We start from the raw sequence: 12536 nt of genomic DNA, 5'->3' as shown, positions 1-12536 counted from the left end.
TTTGTCGTGATACGAGCGACGGGCACACGCACCTGCGCAATTACACAGTAAAAGATAAATAGGTCTTATCGGGGCTGACTAGAGAGCTCAAACGCAGACCAGCGGACAAGGCAAAAGCGGATTGATCCACACGTCAAAGCAGTGAACACAATAGACTGGGGCAAGTGATCTGTCATATAGACGGCGCGGCATTCGGAGCAGTAATGGAATGTCGAAGGTCCGCCCTGAAACGTTTGACGGACGGCCTGACATACACCTATGGGTCAATGAACTTTGGCCAGGTCGTCGGAATGTACACAAGGAGTCTATGTCTATGTTCAAAGGTAATCACATCACGGGACAGCTTAAGAATTAAACTATGGGCTGGAAGAGTTCATGAATTGTCCAATATCGCACCCGTAAGATTCATACATCACGCTTACAATGTCGCATGTCGCGTTATGTGTGGAAAAAAACACAGCCGTGGTTTAAATTGTGTACAACCCGGTACAAAATGATATTTTAGAACAGAAAAATATATACTATTATCGTTTTTGCAGCAACTTTCACATGTAGATTATGTATTAAAATACCAGTAATTCCCACAGCAGTGAGCAGCAATGTAGGCGTTGGCTCAATTTCGTTCCTTTGACGCGCGGGTCTCAATTAGCCAAGTTAAGGTTACGCGATGAAGAGTGGAAGCCGGCGATCAGCGAGTTAAGCCACAGGCTCGACTTCCAGTGGGTAGGCAGCAGCATCTGATCGTCGTGCGAAAATTACTGACTGCTTTGAACTTGCGTGCTTAACTGCTCAGGCGCACTGGCGCTGCTCAGGCGCATCGCTGAGCGCGAGAGTTTCACATGACCCTTGGTAAAAGTGCCGTGGGTGGTGCATGGCAAAGTCTTAATAATCACGATTGATTTAAGCCTATCAGAAACAGAAGTCTCTGACTAAACAATTAACACAAGAATACAATACAGGCAAAACGGTAATTAAACGTACTTCATTGGGACAGGAGCGACGTTTACGCCTGCTGTGGGTAAAATAACACATAATTAACAAATAGTAATTAACAGAAAGATCCGACTGAATCCCAATTGACAAAAATATTTACTGTAAGGGATAGATCACTCTTTCGTGCGCCATGGGAGGTATACAATTTCGACCAATAGGTATTATATTTTTTTAACCTAGACGGCAAAGATCGATGGGCTACTGACACCTTTTTCGCTTGGTTTGAAGCATTTTTGACAGATATGCCGCGTGTGCAATATCGCTCGTCAGGCAACACTTCGCGTATCAAGCACAAGCACGCTGCAAGACAGGGCTTTCGAGTACCAGGGTCGACGTCTCACAGGTGGTCGCGCGAATATCTGTGACTTATCCCCTATCGGATTCCTGCACGCCTAAGGCAAATACGCACATGTTGAAATTACCCACGTCCATGCTATGAGCTGACAAATTAAAAGAAGAAAATCGGCACAACCAGATATACCAAATTGTAACACAGCCACGCAAAGCAAACCTTCATAGACATACAAAACTTTGTTACAACGCTAAAGAGCGTCGTCTTTGATGCAAAGTAGCATAAAAAACAAGTGTTGATGATAAATAACTGACGTAACCTTGATTAGCTGAAAATTGGACAGCTATGTTAAAGGTAATACTGAACAAGCGTCTGTCAATAATCGATGGTGGATTTTTTAGGCACCCCACGCAAGGCTATTAATCCACGCGGCTCTGGGCGGGCAAATGTACTTTAAAAGCCGATCAATACAATGAATGTGATTATGTGAGTGTTTTGTCAATCCAGGATAAAGCGTAAAAATGCTCTTACAATTTTAAACGTCTATAATCTAGATTGATGGAGATTATAGCTAATTGCTAAGCATAGTTGCTTGAAATACAAAGACTGGTTAAACCAAAACATCATTTCTTAAATTTGAGCAATTGTTGTGGGGTATGCCACAAGCTGCCAACAGGAGTGGAGTATGCCACGAGCTGCCAAAGGTGTCAATAAATTGGCATACACAGCAAGACCACGGCACAGTCACAACAAAACACTTCTAGACCAGACGTGCCCTCCAGAGCGGGAAGCACCACAGTCCGGACGCAAGTCCAAGCCTTCTGCCTTTGCTAAACCGAATTAGCGTCGCTAAGTAAACACAACACAAAGCTGCAATGACGCGATGGCTAAGTTGTGATTTTAAGGCAGGCCGGTGAACTGCCAGGAGAGTGTATCTCGAGGCCAAAGGCACTGTACAGTCTAACAATACAACACAGCGGGATGACTGGTTACCGTATATACCAGGGGTGGCCAACCGGTCAAAGCCTAAGAGCCATATTTGTTATTGTGTTACCACAAAGAGCCACATTATACACATAAGCACATATGTTTAATGGCTCGTCCCTTCCTCACACACAGAGACCTGTGCTTAGCCAGATCTATTCTAAATGTCGCACACCAACATAATAATGACACAATTTGACTTGTACCTACCACGGGCCAGTCATTTTCAACAATAAATGGTCAGTGAAAACACTGCCTCTCACACAAAACTCTCATTTCAACGAATCCATCAAACAAAAACGTATGAATTAAAATACCCCTTTTTTCTCATTCTATATATATAACGTGCGGTGGATTCATTTCTGGTAAATTGCTAAAATCTTTTTTCACTGCCAATTTGAAGGCTAACTTGACAAAAAAAATTTATTTAAAATATTTTCCCTTTATTTAAAAGAAACTTGCGGTATTTTAATCTAACGCGCACACGCCCCAAACACCTAACGCGCATGTGCCCCAAGTGCAAAGTGGCGAAACTAAATTCATTGCGACGTCATTAATGTATTCACCACCAACAATCGCTCAATTCAAACCCAAGACAAACTACCGATAAAATATAACGTTCGTCATAACCCGAAAAACAACGGATTGAAGCATTATTTACTTTGGAACACATTTGTTGTAAATATTGCTGTTGCTTTGTGTCTCATTCGCATTGTACGCAACAGTGAGCAATCATTCATTGTTCACAATTGAATATATGCCATCATAATCAACCCATTTGCCACATAAAGTTGCAGTTTTACGGCAAGGTTTGTGGCCATACCGATAATAAGTTTGTTCAAAAGCAAAATTGTTAAAGCTTTACTTTAAATTTAACGTTTTTTGTACCAGATCGCCACATACTAACCCAAATATACACAATGGCCCCAAACTTCGACAACAACTTAAGAGCCGCATGAAACCAGGCGAAGAGCCGCACGCGGCTCGCGAGCGGCGGGTTGGCCACCCCTGGTATATACCGTGAAACCAAGTGGAGGTAGCAAGACGACCACACCCGAAAAAGATTAACTCTCTGTATACGGTAAATCATAACCTGAACAAAACTACTATCTTAGCAGCCTTGTGTCAGTAAGTTAAATAAAACAATGATCTCGATTCTCGAATCAAGCTTCGTAACAATCGGTAGGGGAATCCCCAATTACTGGCGTTTTGGTCCAGGCATGCATAAATTATTTACAATTCCACCACGCATATTGGCTGCGGAATCACGACGCCAAAATCAATCGACTCTGTGCGTACTGTACGCTTTGCTCCGGACTATTGATCAGTCTTACATGAATGAATGATCGACTGGGACCACAAAAAGCTACCAAAACTATCCACCTTTGTAGATTGGTATGCACCTCAAAATCAATATCGTTTTTATTCTTTTTTTTAACAACACAGTCTCAACTTGTAAAATCGTAAGAAAATCGCCTTGGACTTACAAAGCTTACCAGCTACAAAAAGTGTGCTAAACGGCCTAAGAATCGAAGGTATTCGATAACGACACCCAAGCGGATGTGGCAGCTGTTTATGGTGGGAAATGGAAAGGTTAAAGTTTATAGCAGACGATTACTTACCACTTAAACTACTATCACTGTCACCATGCGCTATTCTAGCACGACGGTGGGCTTACTTTAGTAAAGGCAAAAATATTTAATGTTTTTCTTTCCATGTTTTGGTGTAAACTATTTTTTTAATTGTCATATTGATGGTGAACTATTGTAACGACTATATCAACGTTTTATTAGACCAAACTTTATAGCCCATTTTAATGCGGTACAGAAGAACACAGTTACTAATGCCAGGTATGTTTTTACATAACAGAGCTGATCGCATGTAGCAGTTAACTTGCTACCAATCACGCCCGCATTAGGTATTTATGAAGCACCATAGGTAATAAGCGGATTTGTGGTTGTCATTGCAACAGCCAAGTGATCCCACTGGGTCAGATACAAGAGGTCTGACGTCGAGTTGCGGGAATGTTAAGCGGGTAGTGGACAGGCGACCAGTCGACGATCCTTTCACCTGACAGAAATCCTATGGGCGACTTAATGGTTGTCGGTAGCGATAAGGGATTAGGCCTGGCACGCGTTGCTTGAAGGAAGATCCTTGGTCAACAGTCGAGCTGCGGGCGTCAAAGGCTAAGGCCACATCACGTTTTTCCAACCACATCTAAATCGCGGTCATCGATCGTTTACAAAAGCAATGTTGTTCGTGGCGAGATTTTCGAATATCGTGACTCGAATAGGCGCAAATTTTGCGTTGCACACCAAGCATTGCTGCCTGCTTAGTGTAAAATGCCATGCGAATACCTACTCTCCTAAGCTTGAGGCTTAAAATGAGATTTAAATGCATCTATGAACAAAAATCTCATGCCTCCTAGTTTACCCCACACCGCCCCTCAAAGATACACATTGACCTATTTACGTCACAGTTGACGTGGAAACGAGGGTGGCGCGCAGGAAGAACTGGGAAAAACAAAAACTGTGCATTTTTGGTCACAATTTTAGACTTGACGTTCTTTAATGCACTGCGCACGTCACCTAGACACAGAGACGAGACAAGGTTAATGCAAGTTTGACGTCAATCGAGCAACAAGTGGATGCCGACGAGCTGCAGATCTGGCGGGTTGGATTATAGTCAGATCCCGTGCCTGCAACTCGCTTAGCCCCGTTGGATACACACACAAAGATATCTGTTGAATGTAAACGTTTGCCCTCGTTTTGCTGAGGTCCAGGACGATGGCTCTCACGGCGAAAAGTCAATATTGATCTGAGCACGACGGACGGCGTTACTTCGCAGTTAAGCTTCATTACAACACTTTATATAAAGGAACTGATCCCTGGATTTGCCACGCTGTACCCCACCCTGGAAGGCAAACTGCGTACCGACATGTTTTAAAGCACAACGCATAGCAAATGGTATTTAGCAGATTTTTCGCACCGCTGCCAATAGAATACGGGTAATTGGAATTTGATCGATTGCGGCGAAGACACAACTGTCGGTGCTAAGGAAACGTCACGATCACGCGTTTGCTGTGCTTGCGGCAGGCTTCGGTTTCCGCAGCCACGAAGCCCATATCCGTTCTTAAACACTTTAACCTTACGAGGCATAGTCGAAATGATAGCAGTCCACAAGGTTTTACGCGTTTCCCCACGCCCGCGGAAAATGTTTCGCACATGGTAATTTTGTGACGGTAATTAGACCATAGCCTGGTGGTATTACGGATCAATTATCCAGCGCCGGAATTTGCGAAACCCAGGATAGATTTAGACTACTGGAGTAGAAACATTTTGACGTTAAGTCGGATTACAGCCTTCACTACAGCTGGCGGAAAACGTTGTAACAGAAAAGCACATACATCCACCACATCTATTTTCTAAATTGCCGTTTCTAAATTACAGTTTCACAACCCACGCATCAGAGGTTTTTAAATGTTTCGCTTCGTAATCAATTTCTCTACAGTGTAGTTCGCGGTGCGCCTGGGGAGGTGACATTTTCTAATTGCTAGCAACAAGCGCAAGTGATCTTCGAAACGGGAAAGGCCTATTCCTATAGGACCAGAACAGAGGTAATCCTTAGGCACGTTAAGCCTTGTAAGCTCGCTTGAAGGGCGATGTTTGTAAATCCTGTAAGCTATTGGTCACACGCGGCGATACGCTTCGTTGATTCGCAAAGTTCAGCAATGGCAGCCTCGCACAAGGCAAAAATCCATTTCGTACGCAACACGAAAGCGGTAACCCTTCGACGCATTGAACAATAGTGATGAGTCAATTACAGGCGATGGCGGTTAGAATGTAGCGTTTCCTGATTGCCACAAGTGGTGTGATGCTCGCTTTATAGCACGGCATGTCTTTAAATATTTTCGAATGCTCCGTGGCACGCGAGGAATTCCACCTGCCTGGTTGAGTCATGCCGTATGAGCACAAAACAACTACGGCAGAAAACTCTCGCGCCTTTCGATGTTACCGTAACTGTTTGTCAAACAGGCCCCACAACAGAGGCATGTGTGCCTACTTTCAGTAAACCCCATTAGTTTTTTGCTTAATGGCGCTTATTCTTTGTCATGGTAGGACGACGGCCTGTACCGTTTTCCCAGAAACATACGAGAATTGAATTCCTCACTTGATTCGTAAACTTTGCAGATTGACGTTACACATACCGATTAAGTTAAGCATCACGTCATATTATTGTGCAAAATTTGTGACTCTGAAGATAACGCTCACTGGTTCTTCGAAAAGATACCAACATCGAATGTTACTTAAGCCGCTATTGTCAAACATTTTTATGCTGGGTTCTGGCGTACGGGCTAAAAACTTTAACCAACAAAAATTATTCTTTGTGGTTAGGTTTAACACAATGTGAAAAGGAATATCCACAAAAAAGCAAAATGTGGCCTTTAGGTCAAATTCTGCGTCAAGAAAGTGTAACAGAGTAAAAGCCCATGCAAATCTTCAGATAAGTATGGCAAATTAACAAACTGGCAGCTGCCCCTGTTTTGTCCCTGTTCAAGCGAACAGATCAAGAGACGGAACAAAGGGCAGATTTAAACCGCGATCAGCCGAGCGTTTCTAACATACCCTGAGGGCCCTTCAAGCAACTTTGAGCACACGGAAAGGCTACGAGTGTTTCGAAATCGGGTCTGCAACAACCTAAAACACGCGCAAACACTTGCTCTTTGCACCGACATGAATTTGCATTGTGCAGTATTGTAATAGTCAACAGTGACGACACTCCACAAATTGGACCATAACGATGTGCTGTTTACGGCATCGTTAACAACTGTGTAAGCAAGCAGAACAAACACTGGCAAAATATGAAGTAGCTAGTCGATGGGATATTTATAAAGGTGAAAGGCTGCGTTGTGTATGGTTCGACCAATTGAACTTAAAATATTGACTATTGTGCGAAACTGCTTCGTGGTCTATTTCGCAAGCCTATATGTAAAGATTTTAGGTAAACATTAACAAACGTACAACACAGTCGCTGCAATGCGGATTTAATTTAGTCCAGAAAGTCCAATTTTATCACATTTAAATTTATGGGAACGAACAAGATACTTTGGCAAACATTGAGAAAACAACAGGCGACGCAACACATCCCACAAGGATTTACGATTACACAATCTTCGCAATAATGTCGATGGGACTAACAAAATCCAACAAAACCAGTCTTTCAACACTAGGGAAATCAAAAATACTTACAGCTTACACATGTAAGACTAGCAAGTCTGAAGAAAGCCTTGTGCAAAAAAGCCTGCTTCCATAAGATTAGCCTACCTTACGACGTAACAATTACCAATTGTGTTGCACAATAGTGTGGTCAAACCGAGATTATTTAAGACACAGTAGCATTGTGGATGGGTTTTTGCTTACTGTTTATTGTCTAAAAAAGTCATCTTTCTGGCTGATGTAGTTGCTTGTAGCCAAAACGCAGACAAACACAACGTACATAGTTCGTTTTCGTAGGCAAAAAATAACCAACACTCACCGACTGAAGGAACACATCTCCCATTTTCACGTATTGTGGGTCCCAGTTTTGATAGCAATCACGCACATTGGCATAGAACCTTTGATGGTGTTGCAGGATTTCGGGAATTTGAAAAAATATTATATCCACGTGACGCGGCTCACAGATGTTATGGTTTTCTGGACGCTTCAACGGAGTAAGGTACGTCTAAAAAGCAGGAAAACATGTAAGGAAAGACCTATCAATCACCCTAAAGCCAATGATATGACCAACATTGAGTAAACAATCCTGGTGTTGGCAACGTGTTTTATACAATTATTTACTTACTTCAAACAGTATCCTCAACGACTTTACATATGAACCTTCAGTGTCCAATAAGTTCTTCACAACATGCTTTCTCATGTCCTATGTAACAAACCAGAATGATAAAAAACTTATTTACACATGCTGTTCATCTAAAGGTTAGCAACAATTTTAGTTTAAGATGCCATGATGGTATCATAATTTGCACATGAAATATTAAGTAAAAATGAAGCAACATCTCAAAATTAATTGAAAAACAATATTGGGACTCTTCTGGCATTTATTTAGCATTTTGAACTACTTTTTAATGTTTTATTTTTCTATTTTTGCATACCTAATTAAACCAATTAAACAAAAAAACTGTAAATGTAAATCTCAAAGCTATTTAATTACCTGATAATCCAAACCCCGGCTGCCTGCAGCACGAGGAAGGGTTGCAGAATGGATTCCATCCACAGAACTTGAAAACTGTTTGGCATTAACCATGTTGGACCCTAAATTGTTCATTGTCACATCAGTCATGGATGGGGCTTGTATAATTCCAGGTCTTCGAACTCGATTTGAAGACATCTGTATGAGACTGTTATCCAGATCCACAGGCTCACTGCAGGATCGACCATGAGATATGGACATCTTTCTGCTCGTTTCGGTTGGTGAAGTCATGCTTTCAAACACCTGCTGAAATTGTTTTTCCTCGTGCTCAAACACATGATCCATACCATCAGATTTTTCTGCCAATGAGGATCTGTTGGATGAGTCTGATGGTGGTGCGTCCACCATTCTAGGAGATTTGAGGTCTGGTGGGATAGTCATTGTTTGGTTAGGAATATGTCCAACTGGACTCTTCATAGGTTCTGTTCTTGAACCACGATCGTGAAGCTTTTTAAATCCATTGAGTTCACCAAGACCATCAGTTTGTTCTGATAGGTTTGGCTCACTGGAAGACGTGTACATGACCTGACTGTCATGAGATGGTGATTGCACTTTTCCCATTTTTCCAGCTGTGACAACAGCTTTGGTGATTGGGTCACTAAAAGACTTCTTTTTGACAACTTTAGCACCTGATTTTCCAGATTGAGATTTCTTAAAGTCTGTATGACCCAGTTCAGTGTCATGAATATTTTCATCAAAGTCATCTTGCACTAGAATATTTTCACTATAATTTGACAGGTCACTAACTGAGTTGTCAAGCGGATGACCCTTCTTACCTTCAATATGTCCCAAAAAGTCATCACCTGGCTCCTGAATGGGGATGTTTCCATGGGGCATAGGGTCACTTAACGACCTACTTGATTCTGCTCCAGTACTGATACTGGTTGAATCGGATGTACCCTGCGTTCCAGCTGAATATTTTCTTCTCCTTCTGACAGCAGCTTCTACTCCATTTGTAAGTCCCTTGACAGAACACAATAGTGCTGTGTCTTGGTCTATTGAATGAGGTCGGTTTGCTGTGTCCTCCTCTGTGAAACACCCCTCATCAATATCACCAGTTTCCATGGGAAGGCCTGGCTGTTGAGATGTTGACTTTCTGGGAAGAGCAGTTGATTGTGACACTACACTGCTTTTCCTTGAAGAGGTAATCTTGGAAGGGATGTCCAAGACGCTTGTTGTATCATCTTGATTACTTTCAGTAACTTGAGGAACAACTGATATGTCCAACGTAGGGGCCTGATATACTTTCTTGCCACCAATAGAGATGTCATGCAGACTTTCAGTGATGTCTTTCAGTACTTGTTCTGTAATTTGTGAAGTAGGGATAAATCTGTCACCAACATCTGTTGGATTAAATTGCTTTAATTTTGCATCAGGTTCATCAAAATTCCATGTTAGTTTCTTACCATGTAGTTGTTGTGGGTCACTGTTGCTTTCTATATTTTTTATTGATGTTGGTAGAGGTGCTTCAATTGATGACTGTTTCTTTATAGATAAATCCACCTTAGTACTAATGTGACCTGGTATGGTAGGCATTGATTGGCTGATGTTGTTTGGGGTTTCACTGAAGTAGGTATTTTCACCGTCATTCAGATTCGTTTCTTTTGGAGAATGCACAGGTACAGTGGGAACTCCAGTCGTATCTACGTCTTCGTGGCCATTGTACATACTGCTTGAATTATCCATGTCAGTAAAGTCGTTACCTGACAAACGACCTGGGTGAGCAAGGTCGTCCGGATTCTTGACATTTACATAATTTCGGTTAAGCAGCTTTTCTGTGTCCTCATCCCGAGGCCAATAATCCTCGCCAACTTTGCGGGCTTCTATCATACGTGGTCTGTATACTACTTCTGGCACCTCATGTTGCTGTTCAGAAACACTAGACTTTCGTGATGAGCTTGCCCTTGCAGGTGTTGCGTGCTTTTTGCTGCTGCTGCCGTTAAACACCTGTCCAAACTCTGTCTTCGGAGGGCCGTCCGTGCTGTCAAAAAGATTTCGCAAGTCACCAATTGTACGTTTGTTCTGGGGCAGTTGTACTGCGGTCTTGTCTATAGATCCTTTACGCCCCGGGGCAGCGCCTTGTACGTCAACTCTTGTACTAGCCTTGTTGCTTTGTAGAACTACGTTTGTCGGTGCTGGTTTCGTTTGTGATTGATTTGCGTTGCTTTGGTGAACGGCGTTTCTTGCTTTCGCCCTGCCTTCAGACGAGACCGATGTTTGCTCGCCACTAATGATTAACTCGTGACGATTCGGCAAAATATTCTGATTTATATCATCGAGCAGTTTGCCTGACTGCTTATGTCCGTTTGGCTTTGACTGATCGGTTGTTGTCGAGAGTGGCTGCTCTGCGACGTTTGGCCCGAGTGATTGACGGAAGTTAGCGGGCAGCGTAGAGTATTTATCGACCTCTTCGGTCAAATATTGTTTCCTATTGGTATGTCGATCATTCAAGTGGCTCGGAAAATTTGATTGTTTTGACGATGGCATTAAAGGCTGTGAAATCTTGCGGTCCCTGCCTCCTACGTAATCGGGATGTGACACCACTTGCTGTTGAGCTGCTTTCGACCTTTGGCGTTGTCTTGTTCTTATCCTAGACCGCTGAACTGGATGAGCGCCATGTTCATCATCAACCCTGTCAGGTCCGGCGCTTTCATTAAAGCGTTTCGGTACTTTCTCTACGGCCTCGTCACTGCTGTCGCCGCTCGTGCTGCTTGACAATCGATTGTCGCCGGGGCGCGCACGTTGGCGCTTTACAAAACCTTTTCTAGGCGGCCTACGATGCACTTCAGACAGTGAGTTCGTTGCAATACTCTGTGCCTGGTTAGTTTTCGGCACATGAGCACTGTATTCATTCGGAGCCCCAACCTGGCGAGTAGCTTTGGTAACAGGCTGAATGTATGACGGTAAATACGGCTTGTTTTGACCCGAGGAGGCATTATTGGCAGAGTTATCGTCCTCGTCAATTCGCTGCGAGTTCTCAAGCTGTTGACGCCTGGTTCTGGTGCCCGGTGGACGGTTTCGTCGCCGCCGTCCCATAGCTCGACTGCTATCGTTTCCCCTTTTCTCAGCTGTGTTATCTATCTCGTGTAGAGGTTCTTGGGATTGCGTCGTCTGGCTGCCTGGCTTGGAAAAAAGCGAAATGAAATCCCTTTCATGTTGCGGGCGACTTCGATCAATATTGGAAAGTGTATCAGCTCTCTCGCTCTGGCGAGCGGTCGGATCAGGGGTTGGGTTATACTCGGTGCTTTCGGCTGTTAGCGTTGGTGGATCTAACACTTTAGAAACCTTGCTAAAAGCAGCGACCAGCGAGTATTCTTTACTGCTGCCGTTTGCAAGATCGCGCGATCGAACTGAATCAAACATCTGATTGAATTCGTCCTCACCAGGAATCTTAACTTCTCCACCTTCACGAATGATTGGCGAATCAGGACGATGACGGTCGGTGAGGTCGCGTCGAATCGGGTTAGGACTGTTTCCAGCCGAGCCTGGAAGTGAGTCTGGGTTGCCATAAGCGACGGCGGCTCTCGCGGGTGATTGGCCTCTGGATCGAGGCAAGACCGTCGTGAGCAGGCCCCGAGCTTGAAGTCGTCGTTGAACTTCATCTGGTGATACTTGGTTTTCTTTGTCTTGATTTTCCATATTTTTTCCGAATTTAAACTGTCACTTCTACGTTAAACCATAATCCAAAATTTTGACTGGTACGCGTATCAAATCAAACTTTCATTTTGGGTTTGTAAATCCAATTATTGAATGTCAGATATCACCTGAACTTTAATAACGCCACCTGTAAAAGGCTCCAAGTACAGACAGGTAACGAGAAGCGAAATAACGTGATCGAGGGCACACCAATTTGAGAAAGAATATCTGGTTGAATTAAGCCCCAAGGGCATGGATTTCGCTGGAAATATTCGGCGTTAAGCGAATTAACTTGTTCGTTGGTAGATGAATTTAACTAATTGGCCTCCTAAGTTATGCAACTGTGGTTGACGTTAAACACAACATGAATTTTAAATCACAT

General features: G+C 43.2%; 1 protein-coding gene across 3 annotated transcripts in view; it reads right to left on the bottom strand.

Moving 5' to 3' along the window:
- Positions 1 to 12308, bottom strand: part of LOC145237233 (rho guanine nucleotide exchange factor 17-like) — a 42036-nt gene extending 29728 nt beyond the window's left edge. Inside the window, exons 1-4 of one of the 3 annotated variants that reach the window (XM_080100026.1) lie at positions 9925 to 12289; positions 8480 to 9861; positions 8111 to 8188; positions 7805 to 7990 (exon numbers count right to left, since the gene is read on the bottom strand). In XM_080100026.1, coding sequence (XP_079956152.1) covers positions 7805 to 7990; positions 8111 to 8188; positions 8480 to 9861; positions 9925 to 12157 — 3879 coding nt within the window. In that variant the 5' untranslated portion in view covers positions 12158 to 12289. Of the gene's footprint in view, positions 1 to 7804; positions 7991 to 8110; positions 8189 to 8479 lie in introns of all 3 variants that reach the window. The other 2 variants (XM_080100027.1, XM_080100025.1) reach the window with 2 other exon arrangements.
- Positions 12309 to 12536: the final 228 nt, after the last annotated feature.

The sequence above is a fragment of the Phallusia mammillata genome, chromosome 7 (genome assembly GCF_965637545.1).
Source record: "Phallusia mammillata chromosome 7, kaPhaMamm4.hap1.1, whole genome shotgun sequence".
NCBI lineage: Eukaryota > Metazoa > Chordata > Ascidiacea > Phlebobranchia > Ascidiidae > Phallusia > Phallusia mammillata.
The sequence above is the reverse complement of the archived record's forward strand: the minus strand, read 5'-3'. Positions and strand labels throughout refer to the sequence as shown.